At 42.2% G+C, this 22,498-nt stretch overlaps 5 protein-coding genes across 8 annotated transcripts in view; 4 read left to right on the forward strand and 1 right to left on the reverse strand.

Annotated features, from left to right (window-relative positions):
* Positions 1–1,784, forward strand: part of LOC138204833 (disintegrin and metalloproteinase domain-containing protein 12-like) — a 74,088-nt gene extending 72,304 nt beyond the window's left edge. The window contains exon 23 of the mRNA XM_069160373.1: positions 4–1,784. Within this exon, the coding sequence (XP_069016474.1) occupies positions 4–73 (70 nt within the window). The 3' untranslated portion in view covers positions 74–1,784. The remainder of the gene's footprint in view (positions 1–3) is intronic.
* A 1,443-nt stretch (positions 1,785–3,227) lies between these two features.
* On the forward strand, positions 3,228–10,382 carry LOC138204835 (putative pre-mRNA-splicing factor ATP-dependent RNA helicase DHX32). The gene is made up of 11 exons (XM_069160374.1): positions 3,228–3,746; positions 4,500–4,693; positions 5,762–6,134; positions 6,231–6,470; positions 6,554–6,647; positions 7,089–7,238; positions 7,995–8,186; positions 8,380–8,520; positions 9,180–9,370; positions 9,452–9,642; positions 9,889–10,382. Exons 1-11 carry the CDS (start codon positions 3,486–3,488, stop codon positions 10,085–10,087), a joined length of 2,226 nt encoding a protein of 741 aa, XP_069016475.1. The 5' UTR covers positions 3,228–3,485; the 3' UTR covers positions 10,088–10,382.
* A 374-nt stretch (positions 10,383–10,756) lies between these two features.
* bccip (BRCA2 and CDKN1A interacting protein) lies at positions 10,757–13,433 on the reverse strand. Its single transcript, XM_069160376.1, has 7 exons — positions 13,228–13,433; positions 12,915–12,989; positions 12,748–12,828; positions 12,552–12,638; positions 12,245–12,432; positions 11,866–12,034; positions 10,757–11,588 (listed from the first exon to the last, which is right to left on the reverse strand). The coding sequence occupies exons 1-7, from the start codon at positions 13,366–13,368 to the stop codon at positions 11,418–11,420; spliced, it is 912 nt and encodes a 303-aa protein (XP_069016477.1). The 5' UTR covers positions 13,369–13,433; the 3' UTR covers positions 10,757–11,417.
* On the forward strand, positions 12,958–17,013 carry uros (uroporphyrinogen III synthase). 4 transcript variants are annotated; one of them, XM_069160379.1, is made up of 10 exons: positions 12,958–13,064; positions 14,306–14,379; positions 14,466–14,549; positions 14,664–14,760; positions 14,961–15,035; positions 15,851–15,925; positions 16,022–16,105; positions 16,238–16,323; positions 16,406–16,504; positions 16,620–17,013. In XM_069160379.1, the coding sequence occupies exons 2-10, from the start codon at positions 14,317–14,319 to the stop codon at positions 16,740–16,742; spliced, it is 786 nt and encodes a 261-aa protein (XP_069016480.1). In that variant the 5' UTR covers positions 12,958–13,064; positions 14,306–14,316; the 3' UTR covers positions 16,743–17,013. The 4 variants fall into 4 exon arrangements, with proteins under 4 accessions (XP_069016480.1, XP_069016479.1, XP_069016481.1 ...); XM_069160378.1 differs by lacking the exon at positions 12,958–13,064 and adding an exon at positions 13,708–13,812; XM_069160380.1 differs by lacking the exons at positions 12,958–13,064; positions 14,466–14,549 and adding an exon at positions 13,708–13,812.
* Positions 17,014–17,402: 389 nt separating this feature from the next.
* On the forward strand, positions 17,403–21,122 carry mmp21 (matrix metallopeptidase 21). Its single transcript, XM_069160375.1, has 9 exons — positions 17,403–17,555; positions 17,648–18,002; positions 18,192–18,238; positions 18,281–18,560; positions 19,039–19,178; positions 19,299–19,440; positions 19,564–19,821; positions 19,898–20,070; positions 20,794–21,122. Exons 1-9 carry the CDS (start codon positions 17,403–17,405, stop codon positions 21,097–21,099), a joined length of 1,854 nt encoding a protein of 617 aa, XP_069016476.1. The 3' UTR covers positions 21,100–21,122.
* The last annotated feature ends 1,376 nt before the right edge of the window (positions 21,123–22,498 follow it).

Genomic DNA, 22,498 nt, shown 5'->3' on the forward strand with positions numbered 1-22,498 from the left:
TAGGCCGAGCCCCAAGCAGCCTCCAACACTACCAAAGCCTTGCATAATCGCCAACGTCAAATACAGCAGCTGAGACTTTGGCCAGAAGGGACACTGTTGTGATAAGACACAAGAAGAAAAAAATTTGCACTAAGTAAAAACTCTGAAAACCTTAAAAAAGATGGCGTCCTCTCCGGAGCAAGAGATCTGCCGTGTCCCTTTGGTGCTCTGTGTCTGAATGGTGCTACGAGTCTGAGCTCAGGTACATGTAAAGTATTTATATTCTGTATTTATTGCCACGCAGTGCACTGTGCCAGACACTTTTACTACACGGTAGCAACTTTGAATTTTTTTTTTAAATTTGTTTGTTTAATTTCTTTCATATCAACTGCTCTTTATGAAGGAGAGTGATGGGAGGGTTTAAAAAAAAAAAAAAAAAAAAAAAAAAGCAAATCTGTGAAATTGTGATTGCGGAAATGTTTGTATGAAAAGTGTTTTAATGAAGGGAACCCTTTACATGATGGTTTTGTTCTGTATACATGAAGAATTTCAAAAAGAGTTTTGTGCAATGAGAACAACGATGAGAGCAACATTTGTAGTTCATTGGGGACACAGTGGGTTTTTTTCTGGAAGGGTAACGCTCTCCGCAGCAACTTTGAGCCACTCTGACGAGGCTTGAAACAATCACAGAAGAAGAAAAAGCAGTTTCACTGCAGCAGTTCTGCGATCAGGGAAGAGAGGAGCTAGTTTTTTTCACAGACAAGTGAAATGCAGGGCTGTTTCTTCTTCATTTACATTAAGGTAACAAGTTGGATTGGGAAATGTCACTGATTTGCCATTTCCTTTTTCATTAACGACACCTGAGGAGCTGACTCGGGGGATCCGGGTGCCGAGGTATAAACTGAACACGGATCTAAAAATGAGCTGAAGATCGAGAAAACTATTCATCCCTCGGAGAAAAGTCTCCGAAATGTTTGCTCTACTAAAGGTCATGTGTGTTTTAAGTATTTCCCTCGATGCCTGTCTGCACCAAGGACTCTGATTAAATCATGGATTCACTGAGGACTTTCTTAAAGCTGTACTCACATGGAAGCAGCCACTGTCTGACTCCAATGTTAATATGTTGAATTTGAACATTTCTCTCTGACAGGATGGGACAGTTTCACGTGACAAGGACACATTTCTAGATCTCTTTCTGCCACTTAAATGAAGTTAATGTGTTCATCGGAGACTAACAGACAGTTGTTCATTTTCTAGTTTTTGTACCTTTTTACTTTTGGCTATCGAGATTAGTTTTTTAAAACCATTCTACATGTCCTGGATACAAAAATCCAACATAAATGGGACGTGGTAAATGAGCAGTGTTTAGTCATTCTGGCAGAATAAATGTGTAACTGGGTTGAAATGCAGCATATTCACGCTGAGCAACATTTCCTTTAAGCACAGCTGTTGTTCACAAACTGATATCATTTTCTTACTTTTGATACTGTTATCTTTATACTAATGCACTAGTTTTACATTCATTGCTTTGTTGACTTTGCCTTTTCAGTGTCCATGTACTAATAGACAGCATTTGAGTCTGGTCACCTGTCTTTACGTCTCTATGTTCCTCGTGTGTTGTGTTACAGGTGAACACATTTTCAAAGAGAATGCTTTTTTAAATGATTGTTTGATACATCATATGTAAAGAAAACTGTTAAATTGTCGGTGTCATGGTATTTTGAACACTCCAGCAGTATTAGTAAAACTGTTTTTCAAACACAGAGGAACATTGCCTATTGATTTTTTTTGTGTGCATATTTACAACAAGACCAAAGATGTGAGAGGATCAATTATAAGAAGTGCAACCATTGTTATTTCTTTAAGAGCTTTGTTTAAATGTTAAAATTGAAAAGTTAGTCTACAGGCACACACAAATCAATGACATTTTCACTCCAGCAGCACTCCCTACTCAGTGCAAATACAAAGACCAATTTCATACTGTGCCAAACTTTAAACCACAATTGCTTTGGATCTCCAAAAAGTAATCTTTTTGTCAGGAGCTTCTGGAACATTTAATAACTGAACGCTGTAACAAGAGTAATTTAACATTTTATAGCAGGCTTCACATTGGTTAAACTATTTAACACCGACAGCTGTGGCAGCTTGGCTTATTTTAACAGTCAGAGCCTTTGTCAAAAAGCAATTTGACGAGGTCTTTGTAAGAGATGAAAACACTGCTTTCGATCAATAACAGTTATGCGATTGTGCGCACACTCTTGCTGGTCAGGATTCACTTGCATTGACCTGCTGGAGTCAAGTTTGTGTGTGGTTAAAAGTAATATTTTGTAAAAACATTTAGTTGGAAAAAAAAAAAAAAGATGAGAAACTGGAGCAGATCCACACAATGACAGCGGCAACAACAAGGGCACAAACTGTTGCTGAAAGCAGCCTCATCTAATCTCAGCTCCAGTTTTTATTTGTCAGAAAGGGGGAGGGGGAATCCAGTGGTCACCATAATCAAAGAAAATTAGACGTGTAGATTGTCTAAACAGTGTTTAGAGTTTATAATTTGAGCTACTTATTGAAATAATTTCATCTGTTCATGGCTATGATTGGACAGCTCGGCTGTATCTGTAAAGGCAGTAGAAGGGAAACAAGCTTCATTTATATTTAGAAAAGGATACTTCTCTAAATATAGACTGATTATGGCTGAACAGCGCATCCTTGTGGAGAATATGGAGCCTGCTGAAGGTGAACAGGTGAATTTTGAGAGCGTTCAGAGTTAAACGAGGTTCAGGCTGCTTCACATTTAATTAAGAAAAGAATCAGCAATGAAAACAGCACTTCACCATTTGTGGAGACCCATTACAGGCACTTGAAAAATAGATCCCCATTTTTGGCTTTTATTATAATGATTTTTAGAAAATGTATGATATTGTGGGATATGTATATTAATAATTTAGTCTCATAATTCTAAGTTAAAATGCTTTGTGGTTTCTTTATTATATTTTATTTATTTTCAAGTTTTTTTATAACCTACTCTGCATTTTACTGGCTGCTACTGACCTAAACTTCACTTTAATAAAGGAAGAAGTTCTCAACGCTATATGAAAAAAAAAAAAAAAAAAAAACAAGGGGACATTTTGGGGATTCACTCTCCCTGCTGGGAACATCTACAGCTTGTGAGTCTCCACTACTTCACACGTGATTCTGTGGATAATATTCCGGCGATTATGTCAGCCTCATGCTCAGTGCTGAAGCCGATCGCAACACGTGTGAAGCCACGCTGAGGACAAAATTACGCACCGTGGTGCACTGCGCGTCAGCGAGCTCTAAAGTGGACAACTCTAAACATTGAACAGCTTGGGAAATATCGAGGTTTATTCATTCACTCCATCCAAATACGCAAATCCAGGCTATGTTGTTTAAACCGGACAGAAAAGTTTTGAACTGAGTGGACCTGTAGCTGGGCGGGAGGAAAAAACCTTTTGTGTGCTCTCGTCCTGGTAAATAATTCATGTGTCATGTCGGAGGAGAATAATTCGCCAGGGCCAGACATTTGCCCTGAGAGTGAAGAATGTCCCGGGGACAATTCATTCGGTTTTGGAGAGGATCTGGAGTTAAATCAGTTCGATGGATTGCCCTTTTCCTCACGTTACTACAAATTACTGAAGGAGAGGAAGGCTCTGTCTGTGTGGAAGGTCAGGTGCCAGTTTGAGGATGCTCTGGTAAACAACCAACTGGTTCTCGTGTCTGGGACTGCAAAGACTGGGAGGAGTACACAGGTCAGTAATATTTTCTTGACTTTTACAAAGATTTTTATTAAAGAAAAGTTTACTTTAGATTTATTTTCAGGGAAGGCAGATGTTCCATGCATCTCCCTTTACTCATCATTGTTTTTTTAGTGCAGGGGCATTTTAATTTCCTTTAGAGTAAACCCAAAAAACAAAAGCATCACCTAGTTTGTATAAGTTGCACATGGTAGCCACATGCTCAGTCCAGATTGTTGTCAAGAGAAAACTAAAAAAAAAAAAAAAGCCTGCTCCTCTTGATTTTAATATTATAGTCAAGTGCTACCTTTTTGAGTTATGTGTTTTTGCCCGGCATCGCCATGCTTGTGTGAACAGAAGCTGCCCAGCTCAGCAGATGCTGTTGTGTCACTGTGAGGCTGTCCAAGCTCCTGCTGCTGCCTGCCTGACCGTCAGCGTGCACAAAGGCTCCTCCAGCATGGGGTGTTAGGGGACCTCCTGCTGCTAAGCCCTGATCCGCTGGAGCCGCCACATGCTGCCAAAGCAATTTTGCATTATGAACGATAATACCATAGGCTATCTCCTGTCACTGTTTGTTTTGCCGTGTGCTTAAACAAAAGCTGTTGGTATAATCCTAAAAGGCCACTCTCCTCTGAAAAAAACAAAGTTGGTGTGACAGAAAACGTGGTTTTAAATGTTTTGCGTAGTATTTGCACTCTGCCACATATTTTACTGTCAAGACATACAATGAAGTGTGAGAGGTGAACAACTTGCGGTTATTACTTTCAGATCCCTCAGTGGTGTGCAGAGTTCTGCCTGTCTGCCCAGTACCAGCACGGCATGGTCGTGTGCACGCAGACCAACAAGCAGCAGGCCGTGGTTCTGGCCTTGTGCGTGGCGGATGAAATGGACGTCAACATAGGCCACGAAGTGGGTTACACCATACCGCTGGAGACCTGCTGCTCCTCTGACACTGTCTTGAGGTTTGTTGATGAGCTCTGTTTCACAGCCAGCAGCAGAAGGACACTTTTAATATGAAGCGCAAACTATCGCTGTCACTCTTAATCTTCTCCTGCCTGGACTCCTCACTCATGCGTTGAGGCGCGGAGTTGATGGAAACACACAGAAGACTCTGCTTCCGTCTGAATCACTTTAAAGTCATAGGAAAAGTAATGTGTCATTGTGACGCAGTAAATATCTATCATTTATTGGCAAAGATGCCAAACACTCAGTGGTTCCAGTCTCTTAAATACGTGCAATATTTCAATATATATATATATATATAGCACTGCACACCGGTTGTTTTGGGGCTTTTAATCAACCATAAAACTGTAGTGGAACAATTTAGCAGCTAAAGATTCAGATGTTTTGTTGGACTCCGAAGAGACATAAAAATCATCTAAAAGGGAGTGAGTATCGATCTTACATTTTGTTAGGAAAATTACTCGGAGGCTGTGTTCAAAATCAAACGTATCGGACATTTATTCTTGCAAGAAGGAGCAAATACATGTACACTCAAAGAAAGGACGTCCAGCATTGCTCGAAGTCTCTCCTCCGTAGGGCAGCTTTTATACAGTGTGACAAACAGTTGACAAACAACAGTTCCCTTTGTATCTGCTTTCGTATGGTAATACTGAGTTGGTTGCAGGTCACAAGATAAGGACAGAGGGGGGGGGTCGTCAATTAGATGTGGAAAGTAAAACAAAAGGGACTTTCCAGGAGTCACTTGCAAATAAAATGACCACATAGAAACTTTCCGGAGCCACATGCAGACAAGAAGAAACAATCTTTTTTCTTTCCATCACATTTATTAGTCGGCCGGAGCTCCAAATATACGACAATTCATCAGCTGCTGAATGAGTAAATAAGCAGCTGTCAACTTGGAAGATATGCCTTGAAATGTTACCGCTGCCTCCAAGCGACCAATAAAATCTGTTATTGCAGACTCGAGCAAAATAGTAAGAAATTGACTTTGTAGTTTTCATCTCTGCCACTATTCAGCAAAAGTTGCACAGTCTTGTTCTGTAACACCTTCAATTATTATCTGTCAGGTTCTGCACTGATGATATGTTACTGAGAGAGATGATGTCAGACCCTTTTCTGGAGCACTACGGCGTCGTCGTCATCGACCAGGCCCACGAGAGGACGGTGAGTACGGAGATACTGCTGGGTCTCCTCAAGGGCATCCTGCTGCAGAGGCCCGAGCTCAGGGTGGTGGTCCTCACCGTCCCACCCATGACCGACAAGCTCCTGAGACACTACGGCAGCATCCCGCTCATCAGTCTGGAGGCCTCGTGTCCCGCCGAGGTGGTCCACAGCAACAGCAGCATCAAAGACTACTTCTACTCGGCACTGAGGCTGGTGCTGGAGATCCATCGAACCAAAGAGGGGGGAGACGTTGTTGTGTTTTTCGCCTCAGCTGAGGTGAGAGATTTTTGAATTGAAACGGATTCATTTTAGCAAAGTTTGTAGCCGGAAATCTGGCTGAACAAATTTATTTGCCTGTATTCTCTTCCACAGGAGGTCCACTGTGCCTGCAGCATCCTCCAGAGAGAGGGCACCAGGCTCGGAGGGAATCTGGACCAAATGGTGCCCATAGTCCTGTGCCCGGCCCGAGGAGGGCTGCTGCCTGCCCTGACTGAGCAACCAGGCGCCACCAAATCCAGGAGGGTGTTTCTCTCGACCCCACAGGGGGAGGATATGTGGTGGGCGACAGACTCTGTCAATTTTGTCATTGATACTGGAGTCCAGAAGAAAATGGTAAATTATAATACAGACATAACTTTAAAGGAATATTCTGCTGATATTAACCAGTATTTGTTATTACCTTTTTTTTTTTGTAGGTGTACAATCCAAGAGTGAGAGCTAACTCCCAGGTATTTCAACCCATCAGCCGATGTCAGGCAGACTTGCGCAAGCAGCTGTCTGGACCAACAGGTATAGCTTTCAGTGAGGTCACTTGGCAATACTTGAACCAGCTGAAAACATTAAAATAGTTTCTTTCCGACTTGAAAGATTTTCCAAGTCACATTAGTTTAACATCCTTTAGCCTTGACTTTTATAATGCTACGAGGAAAAGCATTCCTGCATTTCGAGGGCGGATTAGTGAAGTTCTGAGACTGTTCCTGTAACGCACGAAGTGTGCGCTGTGCCGTGCACCGAGCAGGTGGAGGGTATAACCCTAATGAGTTAAGCGTTCCGAATTTCGGCACTTGTTCTTTTGTGAGCAGTGGTGCGTGCACTTGGCAATTTCTCCACGGACATGACCAGAGAACTTATTGATCCAACCTCATATTTAAAAGTAATGGGGGGGGGAAAAAAAGAAGAATATTAATCCATGATTAAGTACAACAGCTTGACGGAACTTTATTTTTCTAGGTAAATGTTTCTGCCTGTATCCGGAGGACGGTCTACCGCCTACAGAGAACTCCCCACAGATCTTGGAGTCCAACATCACGCCAACAGTTCTGTTCCTAAAAAGGATGGAGATCGGCGGCCTTGGACAGTGCAACTTCATCGACAGACCGGGTGACGTATCGTCCCAGGGGAAACTGGACAGGATGCCAGTGAAACATGAAGCATTTTTATTTTTGTGCTGCTGCTTCCCACTGATGGAACCTCTCTCCCACCCTAAAACGCAGCCAAAGAGGTGTATGAGGACTGGAGGAAGTACAGATGAATTTGCTCTGTGGAGCTGTTTGGGCCCAGTCATCCATGATTTAGCTGAGCTGACGGCTGCGCCACTAACCATTGTCTGAGCTTTGACCCACCCTAACAGGAACAGAGGAGGCTAAAAGAGGCCAGCTCATTAGCGATTATACAACATGTCTTGTGTAGTGCAGTGCCAGACGAGTACAATGAAAATTCCAGCAAAATTTGGCACAAAATTGATTCACCATATTACGCTTACATCATTAAGTTTTCTTCTGTAAGCGTCACAAATGAAATGACAACTATAGTATGTGTCTGAAGACTTTTTCTTTCTTTCTTTCTTTCTTTCTTTTTTTTTACATTATTTTGAGGACAGAAGGCAGTTTAAGTTTTTTTTTTATTTCATCCACTTTTTTGGGGGGCTTTGAGGGGAGCATCAAGGAGGCACCAAAGTCTTGACTTGACTAAATCTATACAAAGTGTACAACTACAAGACCAATCCACCTGGTCAAACAAAATGCAGTCACTGTGCACACACTAAGAAAAGGGTGATATGTTTTTTGTTTTTTTTTACAGAAATTGAAGAATTGTATGATTTATGTATTCTCTTTTCTGTTTCATTCCTCGTGGCAGACCCCGAAGGCCTCATGCAGGCGCTGGAGGAGCTGGACTACCTCGCAGCGTTGGACGACGACGGCAACTTGTCTGAAATTGGCATCATAATGTCCGAGATCCCTCTGGATCCTCAGATGGCCAAAGCTCTACTAGCATCCTGCGAGTTTGACTGCGTGATTGAGATGCTGACAATCACCGCTATGTTGTCAGGTACGTACGAGCCACATGTTCAACTTCTGTTTCCAGTGCTCACTAGTAAGTGAAGGATGCTTTGATTGGTTTGCAGACTCGCCACGTGGACATTGCCGTAGTGGCTCCTCTGCGGTGTCTCTTAACACACTGAACCAGATGGTGAGAGCGGTTCGTCTCGGGTACGATGACCTTGTTGTTTCTTGTCTCTCAGCGCCGAGCTGCTTCCTGGAGCCGTCTGCTGACAAGACCCACGAGGCGGTCCTGTGTCACAGGAAGTTCCAGCACCCAGAAGGCGATCACTTCACCCTCATAAATATCTACAACGCCTTCAAACAAAGCCAGAGAGAACAGTGTAAGACGCAGTCAGTGCACACAGCCAAAACTACTCTCGGCACAAGATTATCAAAATAAGTTGCAGGATAGTGTGGCACACTGGCCCTGAATCTAACTGCAGTGTTTCACAATCTGTTCTCTACCAGCGAAACAAATGAAGCCTTTTGTAACTGAAGTTTGTGTCTTCATATTTATCAAGAGGGCAATTCAGAGACATCACGTTACAAGGAATTAAAAATCAGAACAATCAAAACCAATATTTTCAAAGAAATTATAGAAACGATACAACATAATATTTGGACTAATAATGCATGCATAAACGATCAAACGAAAGCCTGCTATCAAAATAACGCAAATAAAGTCAACCTGGTGATGTTTTCTCTATACTTTTTAATTAAAAAAAAAAAAAGGGGTATTTTGCCTGACGGAGGGTTTAAATAAATCTCGAATTAATAAGACTCATCATTTCTGACCAGTTACAACTCTTTGTTATCGCGCATTAAAAATGTAACTAACAAAAACGAGTGTTTTAATTGTATTAGACATGTATGGACATCATTACGTTAAACAACCTGTTAAATGTAGATTAAATAAAGTTCTAGTCCTTGTTCCTTTTTTCACATTTCAAGTCCTGCTGTAAAAATCCCACCTCACTTGTATGCGATATCTATTCCTCAGCCTTGACTGCTGAAAAGTGGTGCCAGGACTATTTCTTCGATCACTCTGCCCTGAAGACAGCCGAAGCAATCAGATCCGAGTTAACCGACACTCTGAACAGAATTGAGCTCCCCATTTCCGAACCCTCCTTTGGAACCAAGTCCAACACTCTTAATATCAAAAGAGCTCTGCTGGCCGGATTTTTCATGCAGGTATTCATTTATTAATATCGATGAATTTTGACTCGAGCAGTTCAATTGTATCCGGGTTTAACGTGTCTTTTCTTTGCCTAGATTGCTCGAGATGTGGACGGATCAGGGAACTACTTCATTCTGACACACAAGCACATGGCCCAGGTGCACCCGCTCTCCAGCTATGGAGCGCAGTCACACAAGCTGGGACTGCCGGAGTGGGTTGTTTTCAACGAGTACACCCTGTCGGAGAACAACTGCATGAGAACAGTCTCTGAAATCTCCCCGCAAGTGTAAGTCACTTACTTTTTCAGCTCTTTTGACTTTATCATCTGTATATGCAGATTAGAACCCGTTTTAATTGTTATCACAGGAAGACTGAACCATTTGATCACATTTTAATTCAAATCTCTTTTTAATCCTGTTAAAATCTACACAACAGCCACTTTAGAATGTTAAGTTTCTTTTTTCTTTTTTTTTTTTTTACATAAAGTGTTAACTATATTCATGTTATTCCTTAAATCTCATTCCTGTTCCAGGTTCATTCAAATGGCACCACTGTACTTCTTCTACAACCTGCCTCCTAGTGAAAGCAAAGATATACTGCAGGAAATGTTGGTCCCGGAGGGATCAAGAAACCGCAAAGAGAAGAGACAGCGAGCTGTGACCATCAGCAGCGACGACAGCGGCGGCTGCGCGGCGGAGACGCACACGTACGACAGATGTGTGATTCAGTGAACTGAAATCCAGGCTGCAATCTTCCAGACAAATGCGTCGGTTCCTGGAAGATATTTGTGGTCAATGCAAGCCAGAGACTGAAATATTATTTATTACATAGCCGGACCGTTGCTTTGATGGTCACACGTGAATGACTGCGCCATGTGCTGATCTTTTTCGGAAGGTGTTGTCTAGCGAGTTGTTGTAAAAAGACAAACTCACAAACCCTTTTTTTTTTTTTATCAGTTTTTCTCTAAGATAGCTCATGTAGCCTTTTTTTTCTTTTGAGCGCTAGTATTAAAAAAAAAAATTTCAATGTTATCTCATCTTGCTCTGCAACGCCGTCTAGAAAAGTGTAAATCCTAAAGGCCGTTTCAACTTTTTGATTCAAGTGACCGGCAGAGAAACTGCAGATGGAGGTTGTCAGTTGCTGTACTTTTAAAAGAAAACGCGCCCGTATACTTACTGTTCATATAAGAGGGAAGATTCAGATTCAAAGAGATGCCCTCGCACTTTGATGCACAAACAAGCTGCTGCAGATGTCTCTGGTCACCTCAGCTCCTCGCTCGTCTCTGAAGCAGAGCTGTTGGTGTACCTCCGGGGTGACTGATGTGGAAGCATCTGGCTTTCAGACTAAAAGATGACGTATGAGCTCACTTGCTGCCAGAATAAGAAAGCTAACAAACGTGAAAGCATGGAAAGGCATCATTTATTCATAACCAGCGGCAAGAGATCAGAAGTACTTGAATTAGGAATTTATTTATTTTTTATTGTATTATTTAAGAATCTGCTTTTTTTTTTTTAAAAAAAAAAAGCAACTGGCTGCAGACTGAATGTTCCTTTTTATGTCTACAGTTGAGTAGGTACTTTATGAAAATAAACATAACGAATGATGTCATCATGAAAGAGCTGGACCTGCTACAAGTACAAAATGGTTTGAGGGGATACCAATTAAAATGTATATTTGGTGTTCATTCCTCCATCTGCTGAGTCCAGACACTGATCTCATTTGTACGTTTTTGTCATTTTTAAATCTTGCCTCTGTAGAAAAGATGACTCATGGTTCTGTATTCATGTAACAGTTATACATCATTGCAGTATTGGGGTATGCGGTGATTCCTCTCTTCATTGTGTCTTAAAGAGGTGAACAGTGAATTTGTAAAAACGGTCCATCTAAAACTGCTTAAAAAAAAAAAGGGAAACCATTACAGTACATGTGCTCAAGTCAAAGTTACAACACCGGCACTGCTGTAGCTAATGGTACAAAAACAAATTAAGTACATTGAAACCATTTCCATGAGCCTGGAGGGTCTTCAGTGTGTGCATAGGTGTCTTGGTTTTATTGTGAGCTTCACACGGTTAGGTATTCTTTGAGTTTGTCCATGATGGCGGGCATTCGGTCTGTGGGTATCAGCATCACTGTCCTGAAAGGCTTCATGGGAACGTCGTCGAACGACCACCTGCCGCTCAAACAGGAGTCTGCCTCTTCCTGGACCGAGTAGTGGAACTTCACGATGGCTTGCTGTGAGGAGAACACGGACGAGGCTCAAAATGAAAGAATACCCGGACGATAACACAAATGTATTACGTCACTTATTTACACTGGAAGTTAAAAAAAAAAATACATTTAAAATAATACAAAGAGGGCAAAGCACTTGGGTTAGCTCGTCAGATGGCGTATAAAAGACCTTAGATCTGAAGTTTGTGTTATTATCCAGATACTGTAAGTAGAGGGTGCCCAGTTCCTTATTAAACATTTACTTAAAATCTCAAGACCCTGCTTGGATTTATGTCTTTACCTCGTAAAAGAATTCCTCCTCTGCGTTGACAAACATGTACTCCTCTTTGGGAGCTCCTCCTCGGGCTGGGATGCTCTTGGTCACCTCTTTGCAGGTCTTGCTGATCATCAGGCAGTAGTGACACCTCCCGCTGGGCATGTTCGTCCTCTGAGCTTCAGCCAGTTCTTCCCTGGAGGACGATATTAGGTTCAGTTCATCTTCCCCGGACGCCACACATTCGGAAGACCGATTCGCTTTTGACCGTGGGACAAGGATGCTTTTCACTTGTGTGCTCAAACGGGCAAACGCATTAAGAAATTCAACTGCAGTCAGCAAATGTAGTTGACACACCTTTCCAAGTCTTTTTTTTTTTTTTTTTTTCAGGAAAAGTAAAACTCACTGGAGCTGTTTGTGCAGCGGAAGCGCAATCTGTGGAGGTACGTTGATGAAGCGCTCGCTCAGCAGAAGCCCCACAGCCTTGCTGGGGTCACCGAGGACCTGCTCCAGCTGCTCCGTCACACTGTGGGCGGCGTTCTTCTCGCACTGATCCACAATCAGCTCCTTCACCTCCTCCACACACTGCACACCCTGCCAACAGCATCAAAGTTTAAATGAAGTCGCTTCAAATAAAGTTTCCAACATTGGTAAGGTTTTTTGTTGTTGTTGTTGTTGTTGTTGTTGTTGTCGTCGTCTGCCAGCAGTGTCACCTTTCTCTCTGTAAGGTTGAGCATGGTGATGAAGCCAAACACTTCGTTGGGGTCTTCGTCATCGCTGTCGTCTGGCACTTCAGCTTGCTGGAGAGGAAAAGTGGAAAATGCACACGTATATGCGAAGAGGTCCACCTGACAAAAAAAAAATGTGGGTCACCTGTGATATTTTGATTAAACCGAAAGAGGAACTCACCTTGATGACACTTCCGATGTGATTCTGCTGGATGATGACGTCCGTTATCTCCGACGTGTTTACGTGGGCCTTCAGGAAGAGCTGCAACCAAACGGGAGAAGCGGCATCGGTGACGTCACACCCGCAACCCAATATTGGAACACGTGAACACGACGTCGACTACAAACCTGCTGCAAAAGTTTCTTGATGCCGTTGAAGTTGCTGTCTGCAATGGCGTGAGCTTCAAAATCCACGATGACCTCCTTGGAAGAAAAATAAATAAAAAAAAAAAAAGGGAACAAAGTAGTTAGCGGAAGAACGAACAACCTGCCTGGGTGGTAAAGTATTTAATTTCCAGTCGCGTCCGACAGAAACGGCAAAGTGATGTTCATTGACTACCTGTTAACACCTGAGTTAGCCGGCCGGCTGGCTGGCTAACTAACTAGCTGGCTGGCTAACAAACGCGACGCGGACATTCACAGAAGCGCTTTCTTCTTTTACCTCGTTGATTTCCTCCTCTGATGCCTCGCTGTCCTCCTCTCCGGAGTCTTCGCCCTCCTCCGGATTATCATCCGAGCTGTTTTCGCTGTCTTCGGGGTTTTCGCCCAGACCGACTGCTCTCCTCTTCGCAGACGAGGCCATGCTTTGCGAACGCGAAACACGCGTGTCAACTAAGTGGGCGGGGCCAAAGGTTACAGTTCGGCAAAAATACACGAAGGAAACCAGAAGTGCGAAGCCGCCATTACGGCTCCGAGCGTAAGTGGCTCGCTGGTCGTCGCGACGACCCGTTGGAGCCGTAATGGCGGCTCGTCCCCGGGGCCAGCGATTTGGAATAAACCATTTTGTGAAAAGGGGGGGGGGGGGTGACAGTTATATAAACTGTGCCTTACGCTCTGTAAAAGTGTCAGAAATATGTTTTGATATTATTGATAAATGATTACTGAGCGTATATTTCTCGCGTATGTAACGTTTAATCACGAATTAAACTCGGATTAAAATACAAAGCTGTTAAAAGTTCGTTAAGTATACACTGTTTCGACTCCCCTTCTTGACTGTGGATGACGTCGCCTGGATGAGCAGCTGAAGGTACATGAATTTGGTGCAACATTTAGTCCGTTTTCACCTCCTTTAGTCGTTCCTACCACACGTGCTTTAATAAATGAGTCGCTTAGTATCATTAAGCATAACGAGCTGGTTTGATTCATGGTTTCCTTCGCTGATATGTCACCCACCGTGTCTCTCGCCAACGTAAACAATAACACACTTGACGTGCTGAGACACCAGCCGTCTGAGGTTTAACTGGTTAATAGCGTTCGCTTTTAACTAGAATATGTGGCATTATAGTTTTATATTTTGCTGTTTATATCCAGTCCGATAATCGTGACCGTACAGCCTTGTTATCAGCTGGCTGCATGTGACAGTTTTAGGGTGCAGCTTGGCTCGATCTGCATTCACGCCCACCGTCCTTCGGTGTTTTTGATGTTTTGAGTTGCAGACTGACTTCACTTTTGACAGCAGTACTCATATTTCACCAAGGTTTGTTCTGTTGTCTTCTTCCTTATTTATGTTATTTATCCAGACGGTTTCAAGATGCACGTACTGCTCCTCAAAGAGCCAAGAGAAGGAGAGCCTGGACCTGATCCTTACATAAAGGTAGGTGCACTTTCCATAAACCCACCAACAGTCTGTTATAATACGTATTCAATTAATGAAATTTTTTTATTATTATTATTTCAAAGGAGCTGGGATCACATGGACATAAAGCAACCATGATTCCTGTGCTGTCTTTTAAGTTTGTCTCGTTAAACAATTTGTCAGATAAGGTAAAAAAAAATAAAAAAAAATCATTTTTGCAGAATTCAACGAATGTGTATTTCCTGCATCTACATCTTTGTAGCACTGTGTGTCTGTTTGTTTAAGATGTCTGCCTATTTCAGCTTTTCCAACCAGAGAAACATGGCGGTCTTATATTTACCAGTCCCAGAGCAGTGGAGGCTGTGAAGATGTGTTTAGAGGCAGAAGAACGACGGGAAGGTGAGAGAATACAGAGACATTACACGACATTTGCTGCTGTATATCACTGATAAAATGAACTTAATCTCATAAAACAAGCGTGTGGTTAAATCATTATATGGTTTGTGTAGTGTATTTCTTGACAGCCAACTGAGACTTGATTATTACATATGTTATACTATGATAAAACATAACATTCTTGTTTTGTTTGTTTTTTTCAGAATGGAATAACTCAGTGAAAGATAAGTGGAACTCTAAGTCCATCTATGTGGTTGGGAAGGCAACTGCTGCTTTAGGTGAGTCAGATCTTTTACTTAAGCAAAAGTAGCAATACAGCAATGTAAAAAATCCTCCATTACAAGTAAAAGTCCTGCATACAAAATCCCACTGAAGTAAAAGTACGTAAGTGTCAGCAGAAAAATGGGATGCTAAAACATGCTGCTTCCACACTGATGCTTCTGTTGTAGCTGCTGGAGGTGGAGCTAGTTTAAACCGTTTTGTATAAATCTTAGGGGTTGTGAGATGATTACTGGGAGAGGAAAGAAGAAAAACAACAACATCTGAACCACAAATCTGTAATATCTTTCTTTTGTATGTGATATTGGATCGTGTTGTTTCTTAAAAGCTTGTCATATTATCCGTTATGTAAAATCTTCATCTAGTAAGAAACTAGAGCTCTAAAATAAAGGTAGCGGATTACAAAGTATAATATCTCCCTCTGAAATGTAGTGGAAGTATAAAGTAAAGTATAAGTGCCTCAAAATTGAATTTAAGTACAGTACTTGAGTAAATGTACTCAGTTACTTTCCACCACTGTGGAGCACCTGGTGCTCACAGATGTTTGTAAAGTGATTCAGCCATTTGTTGTACACAAGTGACAGTTTGCTGTGACACACAGCGAATGTATTTGGTCTTCAGCAAACGAGCAGGTGCAACACCTTCCTGATGTGTGTTTTACCTTCTTTTCTTTGTGACAGTGGAGCTCTTTATTGTCAGTGTTTTTATGAGTTGCTTACTTACGAACTGAACTAGTTGAAACAAATGTAACTCTTTTAGCTCAACATCTCATGTCTTATTAATCCAAGTCATTTTTGTGATTCACCCTATACAGTGCGTAACATGGGTCTGAACCCTTTGGGAGAGGACACGGGCACAGCAGAGGTCCTGTCACGTGTTATCGTTGAACGTATGGTGTGATTTTACTCTCTCATATTCCTCACAGTTTAATTTAATGACACATTTTTGATAACTCATACGACCTTGCATTTAATTCTTGTCATAGGAGAGGACACAAATATTCCACCACTTTTTTTCCCCTGCGGCTCCATCAAAAGAGAAGTCTTGCCCACGGCCTTAAGGGAAAATGGTAAGCATTTTACCCCCATTGTGCCTCACAATTAAAACTGAAGGTGATAAAAGTCCCGTTGGGGTTACGCTAATTATAGAATAATAATTGCACCACCTTTATCACAGCGGGGATCTGTTTCTTTGTTTCCAGAAGTGCCTCTAGAGACGCTGACTGTCTATCAAACAGCCGAACATCCCGATCTGGAGAAAAATCTGAAGAACTATTTTACAGAGCAGGTAAAACTCAACTCCGGCTGCATTTTTAGAAAGTATTTGTTTTCTAAATGTAGCAACCGTTAATGTGTTTGTGCATTCACAGGGCACTCCGGCAAGCATCGCCTTCTTTAGTCCATCAGGAGTGAAGTTTTGTTTAGAAGTGGTGCGGAGGCTGTCAGGTGACCAGCTGACTCAAATAAAGGTGCGGCCTCCTTACAATCACACACAAACCAAGATAAATAATGCACGCGGCCGGAGTACTGAACAGATCTTCGATGCTTCTGACAGTCACGAAACGTTTTTTTGTTTGTTTGCAGTTTGCTGCCATTGGCCCGACAACACAAGATGCAATGACAGCAGAAGGCCTTTGTGTCAGCTGCACTGCAGAGAAGCCAACGGCTGAGCACCTGGCGGCAGCGATAGCCAAGGCTCTGCAGTGACCATCCACGTGCATCGGCTCTGAAATCCTCCTGCTTTATCTCCCCTCCGTCTGTACTCTTTATCCTATATGTATATATTGTCATTTGTCTGTTTTACTTTTATTTGATAATTTTCTAGGTATTTTGCACTGAGAAAAAGTTGCTTTTTGAGTCATGAAGGCCAAAGTGATTAAATTATAATCCTATTTATATTGGGGCTGATCATGAAAGTGAATGTACCATTTGTTTGTTTTTTGGGGGAAATAAATATCAGTCAGTGTGATAACATGGAGGGTTTTGTCGGTGGTTATTCATTGTAAAACACTCAAGTGTGTGTGTCCTATTTAAAACAGCTGTTGGCAGAGGTCACAGCTGTCCTTAACCTCTGTTATTGTCCACATGAAAGTGAAGGTTTCAACTTCTTTCCACAGGTCAACGACAGTCCATTTAAAACCAGCGGAGCATGTATAACACATCCACAGAGCTCAGTCAAATTGAGCAGTTGCAGACAGTAAAGCCAGGTTTACTTTTGACGAGGAGGTGAGGAAAGTGGGTGACCTCCAGAGAGTCACACCTTTACATGGGTGTGGAGAAACCCGGGATGTCCCTATAAAGCCGTGTTGCTCCTTCCTCAACATCATCTCGTCTTTTCTGTAGTCGCAGGAGTAAACCCTCACCACGATGCTGACTTTTATCCAGCTGATCATTTTGCTTTTTTTGACCAACATTAGCTCAACTGATGCAGAGAAAGTTTTCCATAATCGGGATCATTCTGACGCACAGATCCTTAATTCTCACCAAGCTGAGGTTATAAAGAACAGATACACAGCAGAGGTGAAACCATTTTAATAATTTTTTTTTTAAATATATTTCAACATCCATTTGATTATGATAAAGTTTTGTAACAGTAACATGTCTTGCTATAGTTATTTCTCTCTAGATACGGATTCATCCAGCCGGTGAACTGGGAGGAGATCCAGTCTGAGGAGTCAGACGGCTCTTTCATCGATGACTTCCCGGATGATCTTCAAGCTTCGGTCCAGGAGGGGACCTCAGTGCCTCATTCGAGGGAGAATCCTCAAGCTGGTGATCAAGATGGCTACAACAGTCAAACAGAGAGCCAAGCATTTATTTCAGCACTTAAAGAGTTTCAGAGGGTTTCAGGTCTGCCGCTTACAGGTGTGTTTGACGAGGCCACCAAGGAGGCAATGAACAAACCGAGGTGTGGAGTCCCTGACAAGGAGATTGACTTGAACACCCCTGAACCACCCGAGAGCAGTAGTGACTCAGAGTTTGAAAACAATAGCAGTGAAGATCTTAATGAAGCTGACAGTAACAACACAGCAAATAACACAATCAACGGCACTTCTTTTGGTGCTGCGAATACCTCTGAGGATGACATTTTACATTTTAATGACACAGAAAGTGTTCTAACAGGCTTTTCCAATGACACCAGAATGAATTATACAGAAGACTTTTTAAATGTCACTTCTCTAAACAGCTCACATGACATCAGTGTGGGCAGCCAAACAGCAAACATCAGTGTGAACACGCGTCAGAGTGAAGCGGTGCGACGCAGGAAGCGCCACCTTGCCAGTCTGGTGTCCAAGAGGAGGCAGAAGAGAGATTTAGTTGAAACAGGTTACATGGCCTTTACTAAGGAGGTGCTGAAATGGAGGCTGATTGGAGAAGGCTACAGCAGTCAGCTGACTATCGAAGAGCAGAGGTACATCCTCAGGCTGGCCTTCAGGATGTGGAGCGAGGTGTCGCCACTGGAGTTTGTGGAGGATACGCGGTCTCCTTTGGAGGATGTTGATATCAAGCTGGGGTTTGGTACAGGTGGGTCTCAGCCAATATACATCAAGGTCGATGCAAAAAAAAATTTTAGGAATAAATGAATGGAGTCATACTTTAAATTTGGTTTTGAACCTTATTTTTCTATGAAGGGTACTCACCCTTTTATGTCATCATTTACAAGTTCAATAGTTAAACATAATATGGAATCCAGTATCTGCAAAAGGGCAAGTTTCACTTTTGGGTCATTTACAGATAATTAGTCAGTAAAGAACTTTGTTTTAAAAAATTACTTAAGGCCAGAAAAACATGAAATGCGTCAATAAACTTGTAAAATTAAGTAAAAGGAAGTGGATAGCTGAAATATGTCTGTCTTACAATTGAGCAGTTTATATGTTGACTGCACAATAGTTGGATAATTCATTTTGTCACTATACCTGCCTCGTGTGTTAAATATCATATTTCACTGCAGTGATAAATCAGTGCATCTTTTTTAAATTCTGTGCCACTGTTTTTGACACAGGAAGACATCTGGGATGCAATCAGAGGTTTGATGGCACTGGTCAAGAATTCGCCCACGCCTGGTTCCTAGGCGATATTCACTTCGATGATGACGAGCATTTCACTGCTCCCCACTCTGGCAGTGGAATCAGCCTTCTCAAGGTAGACATACTACAGGATGATCAAAGCAATCATCAGGTGTTACAACAGAAAAGAAGAAGAATCAGAGGTTCAGTAACAGCTAATTCCATTTAACAACACTTTACATTTTCTATCTGTTAGGTAGCAGTTCACGAGATTGGCCATGTTCTGGGTCTACCCCACATCTACAGACCTGGATCTATAATGCAGCCCAGCTATCTGCCCCACGAGTCCGGATTTGAGATGGACTGGATGGACAGAAAAGCCGTCCAGCACCTATATGGTACATGATTACAGCACCATCTAGTGGATATAGATAAACACAGAGAAATAGTTTATTTACATGCAGTAGCAGTCTATCCGTAAAAACCAATTTGTTTTCTCTCGTGCTTGTGTTTGAAACCAGGCGGCTGTAAAGGTCAGTTCAGCACAGTGTTTGATTGGATCAGAAAGGAGAAGACACGCTATGGGGAGGTGGTTATCCGCTTCAACACCTATTTCATGAGGGACGGCTGGTACTGGCTGTATGAGAACAGAAATAACAGAACGCGTTTTGGTGATCCAGTTGCACTGCAGACTGGCTGGCATGGGATTCCCCTGGATGGAGTGGATGCACATGTGCATGTGTGGTCCAGAAGAAGAGATGCTGTTTACTTCTTCAAAGGTAAGATGGACAGTTTTTACAGTTTGCTGCAGGTCAGTGATAAATAGGTTTTTGTGACGTGTTTTTGCTCTTTCAGGTACTCAGTTCTGGCGGTATGACAGTGAGAATGACCGGGCGTTCAGACAGGACTCAGACGGTCACCGCTATCCGTGGTTGATCTCCGAAGGTTTCCCAGGGGTGTCAGGCCCTATCGACACTGCCTTTTATGACAGGAGGGACTCCCACATCTACTTCTTCAAAAACACTCTTGTAAGAAGTGCATCCTTTTCTTTGACAAATGATGGATGGATGGATGGATGGATGAGAATTGTCTGAGAGAAGACAGATGAGGTCTAATTGAACGGATTAAATCGAGGCTGATTTACAAACTGAGCAGAGTGTGCAAATGCTACAGGGCCTGAGATCCCTGTAGATTAATTTGCACCAACAAAGAGCAATAACAACTCTAATGGGTCCCGCATTGTTACCTATTCTTATGGCATCATTTTGTAGAGGGACTCCCTTGGTTTCCATTCCTAAATGAAGTTATGTTTAATCCGATTATCACAAAGCTGCCATGCATACTGTATCTATGTATGCTCTGTATCCAATGGGAACTTGGAGGCAGGTGGATGCATATGTAATGCACAGATGGCATTATGCACTGTATGTGTTGTAGCGAGGGTCTCAGTAGGGGGGCGTGCAGCTCATTTTTGCACTTGGGCCTCACTAGAATTTAAATCTGGCTGTGGCCTCACTGTCATAACAACTACTGACTCCATGTGTGATTTGTAATCTAACAATGCCGGTTTGTAGAACAAGTGGATATATAATACGTCTTGAGCGAGAAAGCCCAAGCTGATTAATTGTGTCTTAGCTATGAGGGAATGTATTTAAGCAAACAAACGTGCTACACTTCCTCTGTGATTTGTTTGCGTGTTGTATTTGAAGTGATTTCTATACGAGAGAGAAAACAATGATCTGTTCAAACAGGTGTACGTGTTCGATGTGGAAGCCAACAGCTTGGCTCGAGGCTTCCCCAAAAACATCAGAGATGTTTTCCCTCCAGTGGTGATCGGAGATCATCCAGATGGCAACGTTGACGCTGCCTACTTCTCCTACACCCACAATGCCATCTTTCTACTCAAGGGCACGCGCTACTGGCAAGTGGTGGGCAGCCGGGATCGCTGGCGCCGGCCCTTCATGCCACGAAATGGCCTGCTGCCACACAAGGAGGTGGATGAGCGCTGGTTTGACATCTGCAACGTTCATCCCACTGCACTCAGACTAACCCACTGAGGGTGCAGCAGCAGAGAAGTGATGAATCCTACTCATGTCTTCACATCTGCTCTACTTACTGCCCTGCATGTATTCATGCTGTCATTTTGCACGCATCGATTTTGTGTGTGTGTGTGTGTGTGTGTGTGTGTGTGTGTGTGTGTGTGTGTGTGTGTGTGTGTGTGTGTGTGTGTGTGTGTGTGACTGTGTAATCTATCTAAAAGACAAAACCAAATCTGAGTTTTGTTGGCTAATTTTCACTGAGATGTGTTATTGATGTAAGTAACAGCTGCTCTTTCTTTCTCTGCGTCTCACTTAGAGGTGCCAAATGCATGTTGACATGAAAAACAATCCCAAATAACAATATCATGATTCTGACATTTAGAGCATTACTGAGAATAATTTCTTATTCTTTGCACAGACGTGTTGTTTTACTCGGTGACATACAGTATGTACAGTGGAGCTGATGCCTATACAGTAAATGTTTTGCTGAAAGAATATTTTGTGACCTGGAAACCACGATAGTCCCCCTTAACAAAAATCCCTTTAGTGTTCTGTTATGATTCAGCGTAACAAGCCTTTTTGGCTGATGTGAAAGAAAATAATGTAAGCTTCATCAATAAGAACCTGGAGGTGGTGGAAAACATCTATACACTGATCCATTTCTTTCTCTTGGTATGAAAAGTTGGGTGAAAGATTTACGCGTTATCAATCAAAACAGAGCCTATTGAAATTTAGATTGAAACATAAGGGTTGAAAAAGGTGGTTCTCTTTAATGGTGTTATATGTAATCATTTGAGCACGATGCAAAGTAGAAGACATTGATTCTGTAATCAATATGTTACTTGAACACTCTTATTAATTCCAGCTCATCTTCGGAGATTAAGCTCCTGGTGGGCCCCAGATAACTAGCGTTGTGCTGCAGGCGCTCCATAGGCTATATTAATAAATTGAAGTAGAAATCAATTACAAGCAAAGGGAACAAAATGTCATGGTAAGTGGAGCTACAGAGAGGGAATGTCATGAGATGATGAGTCTGCTTACACATTTACAGAAACAGCTTCTCTTCCAGCGAAGGCACTGACAGCAAATAAATAACTGCCCTTATTTGTATTTCTCTGCTGTAGATGTGTTTTCTTGAGTTTAGATTGTTGTATTCCTTGTAAAGAAAAATCTCTGGTGTTTCAAGGAGTGGGCATCAGTTTTTGTCTTTATAGTCCTGCTATATATTTGCTTCAAAAATGTAAGGTTATTACAGTATAAACAGTGATATTACCACTCAATAGAACTAATAAACACACTATAATTTGCAGTCACATTTGTTAGAATTTGTATTTGCCATATGTTTGTTGCTGCAGTAAAGTGCTGCGTGAAGTGCTGCGTGGTTGACGTCTCAGCAGGAATTATTGACAGACTAATA

Source organism: Embiotoca jacksoni, unplaced genomic scaffold (genome assembly GCF_022577435.1).
Source record: "Embiotoca jacksoni isolate LCO1_2020_lvr unplaced genomic scaffold, fEmbJac1.0.p SCAF_26, whole genome shotgun sequence".
NCBI lineage: Eukaryota > Metazoa > Chordata > Actinopteri > Embiotocidae > Embiotoca > Embiotoca jacksoni.

Bases quoted from the DNA above. Each gene is read 5' to 3' on its own strand.
- LOC138204835 (XM_069160374.1), top strand. From the start codon at position 3,486: ATGTCGGAGGAGAATAATTCGCCAGGGCCAGACATTTGCCCTGAGAGT. The intron at 3,747-4,499 runs GTCAGTAATATT...TATTACTTTCAG, and splicing joins AGACTGGGAGGAGTACACAG to ATCCCTCAGTGGTGTGCAGA. The intron at 8,521-9,179 runs GTAAGACGCAGT...TCTATTCCTCAG, and splicing joins ACAAAGCCAGAGAGAACAGT to CCTTGACTGCTGAAAAGTGG.
- bccip (XM_069160376.1), bottom strand. From the start codon at position 13,368: ATGGCCTCGTCTGCGAAGAGGAGAGCAGTCGGTCTGGGCGAAAACCCC. The intron at 12,639-12,747 runs GTGAGTTCCTCT...TTTCCTCTCCAG, and splicing joins ACATCGGAAGTGTCATCAAG to CAAGCTGAAGTGCCAGACGA. The intron at 11,589-11,865 runs GTAAAGACATAA...TTCTCCTCACAG, and splicing joins AGGAGGAATTCTTTTACGAG to CAAGCCATCGTGAAGTTCCA.
- uros (XM_069160379.1), top strand. From the start codon at position 14,317: ATGCACGTACTGCTCCTCAAAGAGCCAAGAGAAGGAGAGCCTGGACCT. The intron at 14,380-14,465 runs GTAGGTGCACTT...ATTATTTCAAAG, and splicing joins GACCTGATCCTTACATAAAG to GAGCTGGGATCACATGGACA. The intron at 16,505-16,619 runs GTGCGGCCTCCT...GTTTGTTTGCAG, and splicing joins ACCAGCTGACTCAAATAAAG to TTTGCTGCCATTGGCCCGAC.
- mmp21 (XM_069160375.1), top strand. From the start codon at position 17,403: ATGCTGACTTTTATCCAGCTGATCATTTTGCTTTTTTTGACCAACATT. The intron at 19,179-19,298 runs GTAGACATACTA...TCTATCTGTTAG, and splicing joins GTGGAATCAGCCTTCTCAAG to GTAGCAGTTCACGAGATTGG. The intron at 19,822-19,897 runs GTAAGATGGACA...TTGCTCTTTCAG, and splicing joins TGCTGTTTACTTCTTCAAAG to GTACTCAGTTCTGGCGGTAT.